The 13,905-nt window shown below is 52.3% G+C and overlaps 2 protein-coding genes across 3 annotated transcripts in view; one reads left to right on the forward strand and one right to left on the reverse strand.

Annotated features, from left to right (window-relative positions):
* ABL1 (ABL proto-oncogene 1, non-receptor tyrosine kinase) overlaps positions 1 to 7,480 on the forward strand; it is a 76,879-nt gene extending 69,399 nt beyond the window's left edge. For both annotated transcript variants that reach the window (XM_066562898.1, XM_066562899.1), the window contains exons 8-11: positions 347 to 499; positions 1,142 to 1,231; positions 1,560 to 1,724; positions 4,043 to 7,480. In XM_066562898.1, coding sequence (XP_066418995.1) covers positions 347 to 499; positions 1,142 to 1,231; positions 1,560 to 1,724; positions 4,043 to 5,742 — 2,108 coding nt within the window. In that variant the 3' untranslated portion in view covers positions 5,743 to 7,480. The remainder of the gene's footprint in view (positions 1 to 346; positions 500 to 1,141; positions 1,232 to 1,559; positions 1,725 to 4,042) is intronic.
* A 3,250-nt stretch (positions 7,481 to 10,730) lies between these two features.
* Positions 10,731 to 13,592, reverse strand: QRFP (pyroglutamylated RFamide peptide). The gene is made up of 2 exons (XM_066562915.1): positions 13,536 to 13,592; positions 10,731 to 12,856 (listed from the first exon to the last, which is right to left on the reverse strand). Exon 2 carries the CDS (start codon positions 12,854 to 12,856, stop codon positions 12,476 to 12,478), a length of 381 nt encoding a protein of 126 aa, XP_066419012.1. The 5' UTR covers positions 13,536 to 13,592; the 3' UTR covers positions 10,731 to 12,475.
* Positions 13,593 to 13,905: the final 313 nt, after the last annotated feature.

Raw genomic sequence — 13,905 nt, forward strand, 5'->3', positions numbered from 1 at the left:
AGCTAATCCACTGTGAAGTCTCTTAATTGTGCCTCTAATAGGACTTGAAGGATCTCAAGGCGTTCAGGTTGGAGACAACTGATACATTGAAAATTAGTCTAATTCTACCCTGTCATATCGCAGGAGACTTGTCTGTGCTGACGGAGAGCCTTGTTCCGCTTCTTTAACATTTAAGCTGCTGCTGAGCATGGGATCTGAGCCACCCAGGGCTGCTCTAAGTGTGCAGCACTGTTTAGTGACTACTCCCACTAAACATTCTCTCAAATTCAAGATGAAAACAAAGCTTATTGATTTTTTTTCCCTCTCTTTTTTTTTTTTCTTTCTTTCCTCTTGTTCTCTACTGCAGCCTTTGGTGTTCTGCTGTGGGAAATTGCAACCTATGGTATGTCCCCTTACCCTGGGATTGACCTGTCTCAAGTCTATGAGCTGTTGGAGAAGGACTATCGTATGGAGCGTCCTGAAGGCTGTCCTGAGAAAGTTTATGAGCTCATGAGAGCATGTAAGTGTTTGTTAGCCCTGCAGATGCTGCTTTGTAGCTCTGCAGGGTGCAATAAAAGTGCAAGGGTCTGGCTATGTACCACCAGGCATGAGAATCCCCTGCCAGTGTCAGGGAAGGTGCAGTGCTGTGTGGAAGTGTTTGGTTAAAACTGCTTTCTCTAGAGGATGAACATGCTATGAAACCAGCTGTTCATCTCTGCTGGGAGCCCACAGGCCCAGAGAGGAGATTTGTTGTGGATCTCAATGCTTCCTTTGTCTCCTTTTTCCTGACAACTTAAAGAAAAGCTTGTGCTCCAAGGATGAAGCAGGAGCTTCATTTGGCTTCCTGCAGGACAGACTGGGACTCTTCACTGTGGCCTTTTGGTACGTGACTCAGTGCCCTGCACTTTCCCCCAGCAGTGCTTAGCACCTACTGTCACACACTGACACCAAAACCTGATTTAGGGAGTGCTGGGTGCCTGCAGCTGTCACTGAGCCAAAGTGGTTGCAGACACTCAGCATCCTGTAAATCACATTTTCATGTCAGTATTTTATCTCAGTGTATTGGAAGGGAACTGTGATTTCTGGCTCCTCTTGGTGCAGAGTACTGAGTGAGTGTCTGCTGCTGGAGGGAAGATTTGAGTGGTGGTGTGCTGTTTTTCAGGCTGGCAGTGGAGTCCTTCTGATAGACCATCCTTTGCTGAGATTCATCAGGCCTTTGAAACCATGTTTCAGGAGTCCAGCATATCTGATGGTAGGTCTGGGTCCCTGTTGGACCAGCAATTCCAGGGGTGAGGTCAGGGCTGACTGCATCCTTAACTCTGCTGTTATTCATAGACTGCTTTGCAGTGAAACTCAATCCTGTGTTTACTACCTGGTGTAAATGATGTAGAAAGCAGTTATTTACATGGGTATTTTTTTCTGGGCAACCATCTCGTTGTAAAGGGCCAAATGGCTGAACTACCCCAAGGACCCCCTGTTTTGTGTTGTTCTCTTTTCTTTTGTGCTGTTAATACCAAACAGAGCAATAGTTTTTTATCTTCAGTTGATTGCAGTGCTTGTTTTTCTTCTGTGCCTTGCAGAGGTGGAGAAGGAGTTGGGAAAGAAGGGCATGAGGAGTGTAGTGAGCAATTTCCTGCAAGCCCCAGAGCTGCCAACCAAAACGCGAACATCGAGGAGAGCTGCAGAAAGCAAAGATGCCAACGAGGGCTTGGAGACTGCACATACTCGAGGCCAGGGGGAATGTGGTAGGTTTTAATTAAAGTCATTATTCCTTCAGGAGGTACAGAGGGAAACAAAATGCACATCTAGCTCCAGGCCCTCACGTAGGCAAAGCTGTGCCTAATCACAGGTGCCATCTCTCTGTGTTTCTGGGTGACAGGCTGCTGAGTTTGCTGTCCTGGGTCCAGAACTCCTTTTATTAGTTTTTGCAAAGGTGGGTTGTTAATTCTGAAGCCAGATACACACAGCAGCTGGGAGTGTGAATCCTTAACTGGCTGAGGGACTGGTGATCTCCCTGCTGTTGCTTAGAGAAGCCCTTGGAGTTCTTTTAACTTAATGGCTGTTGCCTGCAGCTCCCCAAAGACCAGAGCCTAAGCACAGAGCTCTCTGATCATATCCTCTTCCCATTCCCTGGCAGGAGCTATCAGTGGGATCTCCCACTGCATCTGAGTGCTGGGTAATCTGCTGTGTTCAAGCCACTTTACACTACCACACTGCATAATTTAAAGCAGGGTGATAGCTTGGGTTTAGCAAGCCCCATAAGGGAGGTTTCTTCACTGTTCCATCCTACCAGATTTGTGCTTGCAGCACAGAAGAGTATTACTCTTGGCAGGCACCAAATATAATTTCAGTGAGGGACAAAGAGGTATTTACAGACTCTTCCATAAAATTAAACTTCCAATCAGTTTTTTCAGGCACTTACCTTCCATTCCGAGGTAATAAAAGCAGTGGTAAAAGGCTGAATGAGTACAGGAGATTTGTGTCTAGCTCTATGCTTGAAAAACAAGAACGTAAAATGAAATGCAGTGGGGTTTTTTGCAGCTCCTGTTGAGGCTGCCTCTTCTGACCATTCATGAGACTGACCTCTTTTGTGTAATGTCAGATTCACCCAGTGGTACATGTGTCAGTAGCCAAAGTACATCTGGGCAGAGGGGAGGGAAAAAGGGGATTTTAAATGATGGAAAAAGTAAGTATCAGTGACTCAGGCAGGAAGGTTATTTACCATATATAGGAAATATAATTGCCTATTATTACAAGCTTTTGAAGTAAAATAATTTCATTTAAATACTTGAGAGCTTTGAGAAATTAAAGTACAGGAGGCATAATATGATTTTAACATTATGCTGGGAATCATTTCATTCTTTACTGTGGAAGAAATTTTTTCACAATAAAGTTTTATTGCAGTTTCCCTTCCAATTGTCAGTGTTTCTATAGCAAGTCCAGCAGCTGGAAGCTGATCCTTAGTGCTAGCTGCTAGTTTTCTCTGGATTTCTGCAGCTCTACTGTGTCTGTACTCAGCAGGGCCATGGTTTGGCTCTTCTGGCTGTTCAGATCCCCCTGAATCCCATGGGAATGGTGCAACTGCAGTGTTCCTGTGCAAACATGTTGTCCTCTCAAACTACACAAATATTTTCTTTTCAAATTCTCTCCCCTCAGCCAAAATCCATTCCTCAGCCAAAATCCTACCCATAGCATGATGATCACCAGTTTGTGACTAAGAAGCATCCTTCCTTATGACTCTGCTTCATCTCCCTTCTTGCTGCCTAGTCAAGCTGTAAATGTATATGCTGCCCTGCAGGCATTCCTCCTTTGGATTAGAATGCCATTGGAGTGCCTGGCCTGGGAACGAGCCCCTCTGTCAGTCAAGCACAGAGACCTTCAGGACTCTCTATGAATTTATTATAAACCATTATTCATTTTTAAGTACTGCTTGTAAGTGGAGAGAGGGTCACCCCCTCGCTTCCCTCTGCAGCAGTGCTGCTGAAGGAGGCTGGCACTGCCCCTTTTCTCTGTTGCTGTACAAAGCTGAGCATCTTCACTGTGCTACGACCTGAAGTGTCATGGCTTGATCTCCATTTCTGCTCATGAAACAGTCCTTTCCATTCCCCACAAAGGATGACATCAGGAAAATGAACGAGGAGCCTGGGGATGGAGGTGGGTTACAGAGGTGCCTTATTAATTCAGAGGGTCAGTGATTCAAAAGACAGCAATAGCACAGGGACTAAAGCAAAGGCTTCTTCCTATTTATCTTCTTCACAGCGTGAAGTTTAGACAAATCTCCAGATGTGAGGAGGGGAATCTGAACACAAACATGTAGTGTTTGTATGTCACTCTTCCAGTCAGAAACCCGCAGGGAAAGTAGTTTGGCAGTCACCTCAGGAATGAATGGATGCAGGATCATGGGCCACGAGTGTGGCTGCACTTCCTCTATTTCTGCTCTGAAGTTGTGTCTGTTTACAGAACCTGCACCTTTTGGAGGTGCTGCACTGGTTGGATCCTGTAGGAAAACTGGTTATTCTGGCTCTTGGAGCAGTGCTGAGAAAACTTCCCTTTTCCCTTGCAGACCTCCTGGATCATGAACCTGCTGTTTCTCCCTTGCTCCCACGGAAGGAGAGGGTGGCCCTGGAGAGCAGTTTGAATGAAGATGAGCGGCTGCTTCCAAAAGACAAAAAGCACAACCTCTTCAGTGCCCTGATCAAGAAGAAGAAGAAAACTGCCCCCACCCCTCCAAAACGGAGCAGCTCCTTCAGGGAGATGGACGGACACTCGGAGCGCAGGGCGGGCGGGGAGGAGGAGTGCAGGGATGCTGGGAATGGAGCTTTCATTGCCCCCCCTGCAGACACAGCCGAGCCCTCCAAGTTCCAGAGCCCAAGCAATGGGGCTGGTGTCACCAATGGGGTTGTGGCTGGCAACTCTGGGTTCTTATCTCCCCACCTACGGAAGAAGTCCAGCACGATGAGCAGCAGTCGAGGGGTGGCTGGTGAGGAGGAGAGCAGTTCCAACTCCAGCAAGCGATTCCTGAGGTCCTGCTCAGCCTCCTGTGTGCCCCATGGAGCCAAGGACACAGAGTGGAAATCTGTGACCCTGCCTCGGGATTTGCAGTCCACAGGACGCCAGTTTGATTCCTCCACTTTCGGGGGGCACAAGAGTGAGAAGCCGGCGCTGCCTCGGAAGCGGGCGAATGAGCCCAAGGCTGAAATTGCTGTCAGGGGAACAGTCACCCCTCCTCCACGGCTCCTTAAGAAGAATGAAGAGACTGCTGATGATGTGTTCAAAGATGCAGAGTCCAGCCCTGGCTCCAGCCCTCCCACCCTGACACCAAAACTTGGCCGTAGGCAGCCTGCTGCCCCTCCTTCCTCCAGCGGGCTCCACAAGGATGATGGAGTCAAATCCAGTGCCTTAGGTACCACTGTGATGATGGACCAAGGTTCTGCTGCCAAACCCAACCCTGCTGGGTTCGTGGGGGCCAGCAAAGCTTCCTCTGAGGAGCCACGCCTGAGGAGGCTCAAGCAGACCTCGGAGTCGGCAGGGAAGGACAAAGGGAAGTTATCGAAGCTGAAACCAGCCCCTCCACTCCCACTGTCTTCATCCTCCATTGCCAAGCCTGGGAAGGTTTCTCACAGTCCCAGCCATGAAGCAGCAGCAGATGTGGTGTCTGGGCCAAAATCCAAACAGTTGACTCAGGTTGGAGAGGCTGCAGGCAGTGATGCTGTCAAGCCAAACCAGTCAGGGGAAGGTGTGAAAAAGCTGGGGATCCCCTCTGTACCAAAGCCACAATCCTCTACAAAGCTGCTGCTGAGCACAGCAACCCCAGCTGCCTCTTCCTCATCCATACCCTCTGCCCCAGGCGGGGACCAGACATCACCCACAGCCTTCATCCCCCTCATATCCACCAGGGTCTCGCTGAGGAAGACCCGGCAGCCCCCGGAGAGGATTGCCAGCGGCACCATCACCAAAGGGGTGGTGTTGGAAAGCACCGAGGCGCTGCGGCTCGCCATCAGCAAGAACTCTGAGCAGATGGCCAGCCACAGCGCCGTCCTGGAGGCTGGCAAGAACCTCTACACCTTCTGTGTGAGCTACGTGGACTCCATTCAGCAGATGAGGAACAAATTTGCCTTTCGGGAGGCCATCAATAAGCTGGAGAACAACCTGAGGGAGCTCCAGATCTGCCCCGCGAGCGCTGGCAGCGGCCCCGCCGCCACCCAGGACTTTAGCAAACTGCTCAGCTCCGTGAAAGAAATCAGCGACATCGTCCAGAGGTAGCAAGAAATCGGGCTGGAAAACAAACCATGAATCAATCAGTCACAATGGGCCAAAGCCAGCTGTGGAGAGAGTAACGTGTGGACTGACAAAGGAGAGGGGCGTTGAGGTTAGGGCTGTGCCAAGGACACGGACTGTGCATGGACACCCCAGCTCCAAAGGGCAGGGCTGTGTTCAGGAGGCACTTCCCACCCTCTGAACCCACATTCCCTGTGTTTCATATACTTGTAATCGTCTTATCTGTGGAGTTCTTGCCTTGTGGACTACGAGTCTAAATGCTGATGTCACACCATGCCTTTTTATTAATATTTTATTGTTCTGGACAGACCGTTGAGACTGAAGCCAGACTGATGGACACTGAGATGACATCCTCCTCAGGAGGACTTCGTACTGCATTATATCCCCTCCTTCTGCCCCCCTGTACATGAGGATGAGTGTTTGGATAGCAACATACCCACTGCATTTCTTGGGAGAGTTTGCCCAGCACATGGTCCTGGCCCAAGTCTGACATTTACCTGACACTAATGCAACAGATTTGGTGCTTGGGAGGGAAGGGGGGAAGATTATTAATGTAAGGTTTTTTTAACGACAGGATGCTACAAGTGATGATTGCCCAAATTCTTCCTCTGATTGCACCTGCTACCCTTGGTTTCTGTGTTTTCAGTAGTTTCTCAGTGTTGTTGAGCTCCAGTGAATTTCTTGGGCTCACAGTGTTGGAGGCAGCACCCGCTGGTGTCACAGCCCTGGAGCCTGTTTGTGGATCTCCCTTGGCTGCAGAACAGGCCTGGGGAAGGTCAGGAGGAGGATGTGGCACTCTGGTGATGGCTGGCACTAATCAGGCTGGTCTTTGGGGTGGGGGTCCCAGAGCTTGGGCAGCTGGGAGGGTGGCACTGGGAGGAGATGGCTCAGGGTGAGCCCCCCACATCCAGCTGCTGTTCTGGCTGAGTCTGCACCTCTCAGTGGGTGAGAGCTGCTGTGCTGTGCCTCCATTGACTCTCCAGCTGTTTGTGTAGTGAAGGGAGATGGAGCCTGGCCCCTGCCCTCCTGCAGAGCTTTGGGGGGCTGTGGTGCCTGCCTTTCTGTGCCATGGAATCCTCTGGCGGGAGCTCCAGTGCTCTGGGGTTGAAAGCATTCCCACCCTCATGCCAGTGTGGTTCCATCCAGCATCAGACAAGGATCTGTGGAGACTGCAGACACTTCCCTGGGGTGCATCTCCCCAGAAAACTGCCACAACATGCTGACAGCAAGACTCCAGGCCTTCCTTGCCAAGGTCCTGTGACCTTCCCAATTAATGCTGGGAACTACTTGTGACTGGTGACAATAGTGAAAGAACAAGGTTTAGGGCTATTAACAGTGCAATTTAACTCCTCTTAACAGTTCCAAACATGAGAAAAAACACATTTCCCGTTTTCTGTTCCCCTGTAACTCGTGACCCCTCTTGTGTATCTTAAACACTAATTGCCTTCAATTGTATTTTATGCTGTTCTCTTTGGAACTGTTTGTTTTGTATATGATTTCTAGTAGTTCACTCGTGTGTGTTCATGCCACTTCTCGCCCTCACAAACAGCCATGACTTAACATGTGACAAATGTTCAAAAGAAAATACACACTTCTGCCACAGGCTGCCTTTAAAAATGTAAGAAAAACCCCAACCTTTGAATTGTCTCTTTCCTGGAGGTACTGTTTTTACTTTGATAACATATTGTGCCACTATATTATACATTTGTATCTCGTTATTACACACTTTTGTAGACTTGTCTTTTTTACAGTGTGTAAATAGCTCTGTCCTTCATCTCTGTGATACTTAAGGGGGTCATTTCCCCTTTAATTTAGTCCAGTACAGATTGTTTCTGTACGTGACTTTGAATTCTTCTCTCTTTCTCTATTTCCATTTTTTTTGATTTGTTTTTTTATTCCAGTCTCTCTTGCGTAGTATATTTAAAAATAAATCAATGTTGAGGAAAACTGGTGTCTGTCAGTGAGGCTTTTCCAACCCAGCTCACTCCCCTTAGGGTCCTCATCCAAAACCAGGAGTTTCTTGTTTGGGTGGTTCACTGTGACCCTTCAGCACAGTGGGATGGTCAGAGCCAGGCCAGCAGCCCCTTCCCATGTTCCTTTGATCTGGCTCTGAAAAGCCAGGAGAGAAAAGAGCTGCCCAGATTAAGACTGTGTCATCACCTCTTCTAAATCAAACACTTTGCTGTTGTCTTCAAGGAGATTTATATCAGAGATTTGACTAAACTTTTCCTCTGTTAATGGTTTGTATTCTGTAATTCAGCTGCTGATGTGTTTTCCTCCTCCTCCTCCTCTGCTCTGAAATGACCCATGAGTTTCTCTCCTCATACAGTTCCCTCCCTCATTTCTGCTTGCCCATTCTTATTTTCTGTTTCCCTTCAGCCTTTCTAGCAAACCTCGGGGGAGGGACATTTCCAGGCACTGAGCAGCCTCTAAAATCAGCCACTGCTTTGATTAATGAAGATGCTGAAGACTAAAAAAGGATGAGAAGAAAACAAGGGCAGGTGACAGTGTGCAGTGTCCCACAGTTCCACAGGGATGTGTCAGGGTCGTAACCCAGTTCTCTGCATTTCTAATCCTCTCAGCAAGTCCCTGGTGAAATCTGTGGGTCCTGGCTGAAGGGGAACAAGGCTGATGGGAAACCTTGGGCTGCTGCTGATGAGGCTGAAGAAGGTGAAGGAGAAGCAGGAGGATGCACTGGTGAATATAAACAAAATTAATGGCCTGCCCTTGGAAGGCACAGGCACAGCCAAGGGGTCTGCAGCACTCAGGGAGTTCTGGGTTGGATTGTGACCAACACCCTGGCCAAGGTCTAAACTTGAATCAGGTGAGTAGCTGTGGGCTGAGGGAAGATGGAGAAGCTTCACCTGCCCCTAAATGCTGTCACTGCTGGTGATTCCCATCCCTGCTGCCTTAGGGACTGCTCTGTGGTGTCGTGGGAAGGCAGAGGCTGGTTGACCTGGCTGGGGAAAGCCCCTGGATCTTTGGTGTTGGGAGTAAAAGAGAGGGGATTAAAGGCTAAATTTAGCTGAGTACAGTAGGAGTTGATTTAACAGATCGATGCATTTAACAGTTTGATTGCTCCAATTTTCAAGGCTATTGAGCTTGAAAGTGAGAGTGCTCTGGGGGAAAAATAGCTGTGTTTGTGGTTTTGTTTTGGTTTTCATGTCTTTGAAATTACAATGTTCACTCTTTTAAGTTTTCATTTAATGTCAGCTTGCTTTTTGTTGGGAAGTTGCTTGTCACGAGATGTAAAACGTGGTCAGTGTTTTATGCTCACTCTTTTTCTTGCAAATCCCATGTTTGTATGGTCAGGCTGGCATGGCCAAACACCAGTGGTGTTTCCAGGTGTGCCAGGCTGGTCAGGGACAGCCACAGCCTCTCCCTTGGCTGAGATTCATCCCTCCACAACTGGAAATAGAGGAAAACAGACCTAAGCACAGTGTCAGCTCTGAGGAGAGGGTTCCTGTCATCACCTGTGCACCTAAAAGCAGGCTGGCAGCAGAGGGGACACACTCCTTGTCTGAGGGTGAGACCTGGCCTGGCTGGGCTGCTGGGAATGACACTCCCAGGTCAATTCCTGGTCAGTCCTGATGCCCTGGCAGTGCCAATGCCCCTAAAGCTGTGGGTGAGGGACAGCCCTCAGTCATCTCTGGGCTCAGGGCTGTCCTCCCTGGCAGTGCTGCCCAGTGCTCGATGGCAGATCCAGCTCAGCAGAAAGCTGACCTGCAAACCAGGCTGTGCTGAACGTTTGCCCAGCAATCACCCCCTTGTTGAGGGTTCTGTGTTTGTCCTGGCATCTGTTCTGCTGTAAAGGTCCCACCTGTGCTCCTGCAGCCTGCATGACCCAGTTGTGATACACAGAGCCTCTTCATGAGTCCCTGGGATGCAATTAATCCAGGCTCTCCTCTGCAGAGGATCCTTTGGGTTTCTGAGATTTGCTGTTCCTGTTGTGTGTGTGTTTGTAGCTCTGCCAGGGCTGGAGGAACAGTGAGGGGCAGCCCATGGGAGTGGAGCAGAGGCCAGAGGAGGGCCAGGGGCAGGGAGGGTTAATGGGGCACTTCATGGCCAGTCCCAGCTGTGGTGGCAATGCCTGCACTGCTGTCTCTGGCCACCTGTAGAGGAATCCAGGGCCTGTTTGATCCAGCTCCTTGAGGGTGGGTGAGTTCTGAGCTCTCCACCCTCAGAGATGTTCAGGGTCTGGGTGTCCCTTTGGGAGCTGCTCCCCCCACGAGGAGGAGGAGAGGAGCTGGGCAGGGGTGCAGCTCCCTGTGGGAGCTGGGTGGAGATGATGTGTCCAGTGAGCAGGGGGGGCTTTCCAGCCCCTCAGGGCTCCTTCTTGGCATGTTCCCCCCTCCTTCCTCCCAGCTACACCCCCAGGCTCCAGGCAGTGATTTTCCATTCACTTTTACCTCCCCTCCCCAGCATTAATCACAAGGAGCAGTAACCATGAGCCTGGAATGCTGCCTCTCCCCAGGCACCCTGAGCTGCTCAGGGGAGTTCAGGGATGCCATGGCCCCTCACTGCCCCATGTCACAGCCTGGCAGGAGCCCCTTTCCTGGCAGAGGGTGAGGACAGTGATGGCATTGCCCTGCTGGCACCAAGCTGCCCATGCAGGAGCCCTGAGGCGTGAGGGTGAGCCCAGCTCCGTCCCACCTGCCAGGTAAGTGCTCCAATTTTCAGTGAGTTCTACCGAGGTTACTGCACATCAATCAAAGCCTCGTTATGTGAGAGCTTTTATGAGGCTGTTCTGAGCCTGTTCCTCTCCAGGACTGGAGCACAGGAGCCCAGGCATCCCCACAGCCACAGCATTGCCCAGCAGGTTCCCTTTCCCTTCCCGCAGCACTCAGTGCCACTTTCCCCTGCAATGATCCATCACAGCCAAGCCAGGGATTTACCAGCCCTCACTAACCCTGAGTTACACCAAACTCTTCCCCTTCCTCCCTTGCATCCCTCCCCCCGGCTCCAGCGCAGGGTAAAATTGATCAGTGCGTGTTTATTGATGGTCTGAACATTCAAAAGAGAGGGGTAGGGGGAAGTGGTTGCCATGGAAACATCGATAAAGCTCCGGCTCCGCTGCATGAGGCGGTGCCGCCGTCCCGATCCAAACAGGGGCAGGACTGGGCAGGGATGGAGGGATGGAGGGATGGGGATGGATTTGGGGGTGCCTGGGCTGCGGGTCTCTGTGGGTTCAGCCGCCCTGAGTGCCGTGGGTGGCCCTGCTGTGCTCCCCAGCGTGAGATGCTCGGGGCTGCAGGGAAGGAAGTGCCCGTCCTCACCTTCACAGCCATCACCATCCTCACCTGAGGGGCAAACCTGGCACTGTCTGTGTCCCTGCAGACCTGGATGAGCCTGGTCCTGTGCCTCCACTGCTCCCTGGATCTGCTGCCCCGCGATTGTTCCCCCTCCATTCAGCCACACTCACTGCTCCTGCTGCCAGGACTCACGCAGCACTGCATTAAGTGCTCTGTCTGCTTGATGGATATTACAATGCACCTCTTGCAGCCTGATTTAGGTTTTTTTTTTTTCAAATCTTTTTACTCCCCCAACCAAGTCCTGCCACGGTCTCTGATTTTTGAGGGTGCAATTCAGTGCTTGCAAATCATCTCCAGGCTCGTTTTTGTGCCTGCAATGAAATATCAGCCATTGCTCAGTGTGTGAGTTGCTGTTAGTGCCTGCAGCAGGTAGTTAGAGCTCTGATTGCTGCTACCTCTGGCAGGCACAGAGAAAACACTGGGATTGGCACAGCTAAATCTGCCCAAAAGAGGGGAAGGCAGTGGCTGGGGCTCTTCCTGTGCTGGCTTTTGGGGCTAATGGTTCCCAAAGCTGCCCCACTGGTGGCTGGAGCACCAGTGACACTGAGCACCTCTCAGTGTCAGAAGTTCTCGTTTCAGTCCTTCTGCACCCAAGTTCTGCAGTAGCTGCAGCTGGATTAGGTGGTGAGGAAGCCAGGAAGGCTTTGGGAAGGGCCAGGCTGTCTGAGGAGCTGGGTGGTGACAAGGACATCGAAGGTCAGGCATCACAATCTCACCCTGGTGAGGAGTGTGGGGCATGGGCAGGGCTGTGGGGCTGTGGCAGGGCTGGTGGAGCCAGGGCAGGGTTCTGTGCTCACACCAGGGGCTGCTAAGGACAAGATTTTCTTGAACCCTGCTGCTCTGCCCTGGTTTTGCAGGCAGGAGCTGCCTCGTCTAAGAGGCATCTTGACACTAAGCAGAATTTGCTGCCCGAGGGACTTTCCCTTAATAGGCAGGAGAGCAGCAGCTCTGAGGGACCCTCTCCTCCCTGATGGCTGGCCCTGGACTACAGACAGTCCCTGGGGACTATCAGAACCACAGCCACCCTGCTGTAACCCTGCAGCCCTGCTGCCTGGCCCTGCTGGCACTGCCCATCCCATTGTGCCACCCCTGCTCTCTGCCAGCGCTGGAGACCCAGCACCAGGCCCTTTCCCTGTGCCCCAGCAAAAGCTCTGTGTGATCAGGGAAGGGATTTGGTGATTTCTCCTCAAGGCGTCCTCCTCTTCTTCCATTGCATCGGTCAGGAACAGGGATGGGAGATCTAGAGCAGAGCTGGGAGTGGGGCAAACACAGCGTCCCCCCTCCCCAAGGCACCCCCAGCAGCAAAACCCCCAAATATCCTTTTTTTTCCGAGCAAACCCAGGTGAGACAGAAGGGAAGGACGGGACGGGGTGACCCGCAGCAGGTGGGGAATGCAGTCCAAGCTCTCATCTCCCGAAGCGGAAGGTGAAGCCCCCTTTTTTCCTGTTGTAGCCGTTGAGTTCCTCCGCCAGGTTGCCCAGGGCTCCGCTGCGCTTCTCCCCTCCGCTGGGCAGCGCCTCGGGGCCGCCGCTCCTGCCCGGCCGCCGCCCGGCCCCGAGCGCCCGCAGCTCCCGGGCGATGCTCAGCAGCGCATCCCGCTCCTCCTCGCTCCTCCTCCGCTTCGGGCCTGCCCTCCAGCCGGGACCCCGGCCCTCCGCCGCCGTTTGCCAGCCAGGACCGAGCAGAGCCCCTTCCCCGGGCTGTGCCGGCTCCCAGCGCTCGCCGGGAGGGAAGCAGGCTCCCAGGCTCAGGAGGAGCAGGCAGGACAGCGAGTAGGGTGTTCTCATCTGGGGGAAGCACAGGGAGGGGAGGGAATGTCAGGGGAGCAGGGGCTGCCCTGGGCTGTTCCCCATGCCCGCAGCAGCACCCCCAAACCAGCCCTGCTAGAAGCCCCCGAGCATCCACTGCTCCTCCTGCAGCAGCCTCCACACCAGCACCCAGCCCCAGAGAGGATCCGAGCTCCCCCCTGCCTTCCCTTCCTCTTCCCAGAAAGAGGAAACGGGTGGTATTATTATTATTATTATTATTATTATTATTATTATTATTATTATTATTATTATTATTATTATTATTATTATATCTGGAGATATTGCCTTTAAAGCTGCTGCAGGTGCTGGGGGCCAGGCTGTCTGCTCCACCCAAAGGTTTGTTTCTCCCTCCTGTGCCAGACCCAGGTGCACTCAAGCCCCTGCCTGCCCTTCCCAACACCCCTTAGCACAGAGGCTTCACTTCGGGCTTCACCCCTACCTTTTTCACACCTTGCCTCTGTTCTGCTCTCTCCCTTTTCCACCCCGTTTCCCGTCACGGATCCAAATTTCTGAGTCCCATCCTGGGGTCTGGGGGTGCTGTGGGTCCCCAGCTGCTTCCCACCAGCCTTTCACTGCTCCCCGGCTGTGCTGCCCATCGAGGCAGGGGTGTAAAGCAGGGACAGACGGACAGACAGACACACGGGCACCAGTCACTTACCTCTGCACCTCGGTGCTGCCCAGTGCTGCCTCCCCTGGCACCTCTCTGCCCGCCCCGAGTCCGATGAGCAGGACCCGCCTTGGGCCATTAAATAGCCACGGGCGCCGATTGCCGTGTCACCCCTGGGCGTGTGGCCGCAGGGAGAGGAGGGGGGGACCCTCGGGGAGGGAGCTGAACAGGGGACGGAGGGGACAGGGGTTGGTGGAGCTGCCACAATGGGAACGCAGCAACGCCGCTCATTAACGCGCTGCTTTCGGCTGCTGCCTCGTTTGGAGGAGCAGCCGGGAGCTGGCCTTGTGTCCCTGGCAGCTGTCAGGGGTGCTGCAGGGATGGAGGGGCTCATCTGGGGGCCCACGTGTGTCCCCCTCAT

The sequence above is a fragment of the Molothrus aeneus genome, chromosome 19, assembly GCF_037042795.1.
Source record: "Molothrus aeneus isolate 106 chromosome 19, BPBGC_Maene_1.0, whole genome shotgun sequence".
In the NCBI taxonomy this organism is placed as follows: Eukaryota; Metazoa; Chordata; class Aves; order Passeriformes; family Icteridae; genus Molothrus; species Molothrus aeneus.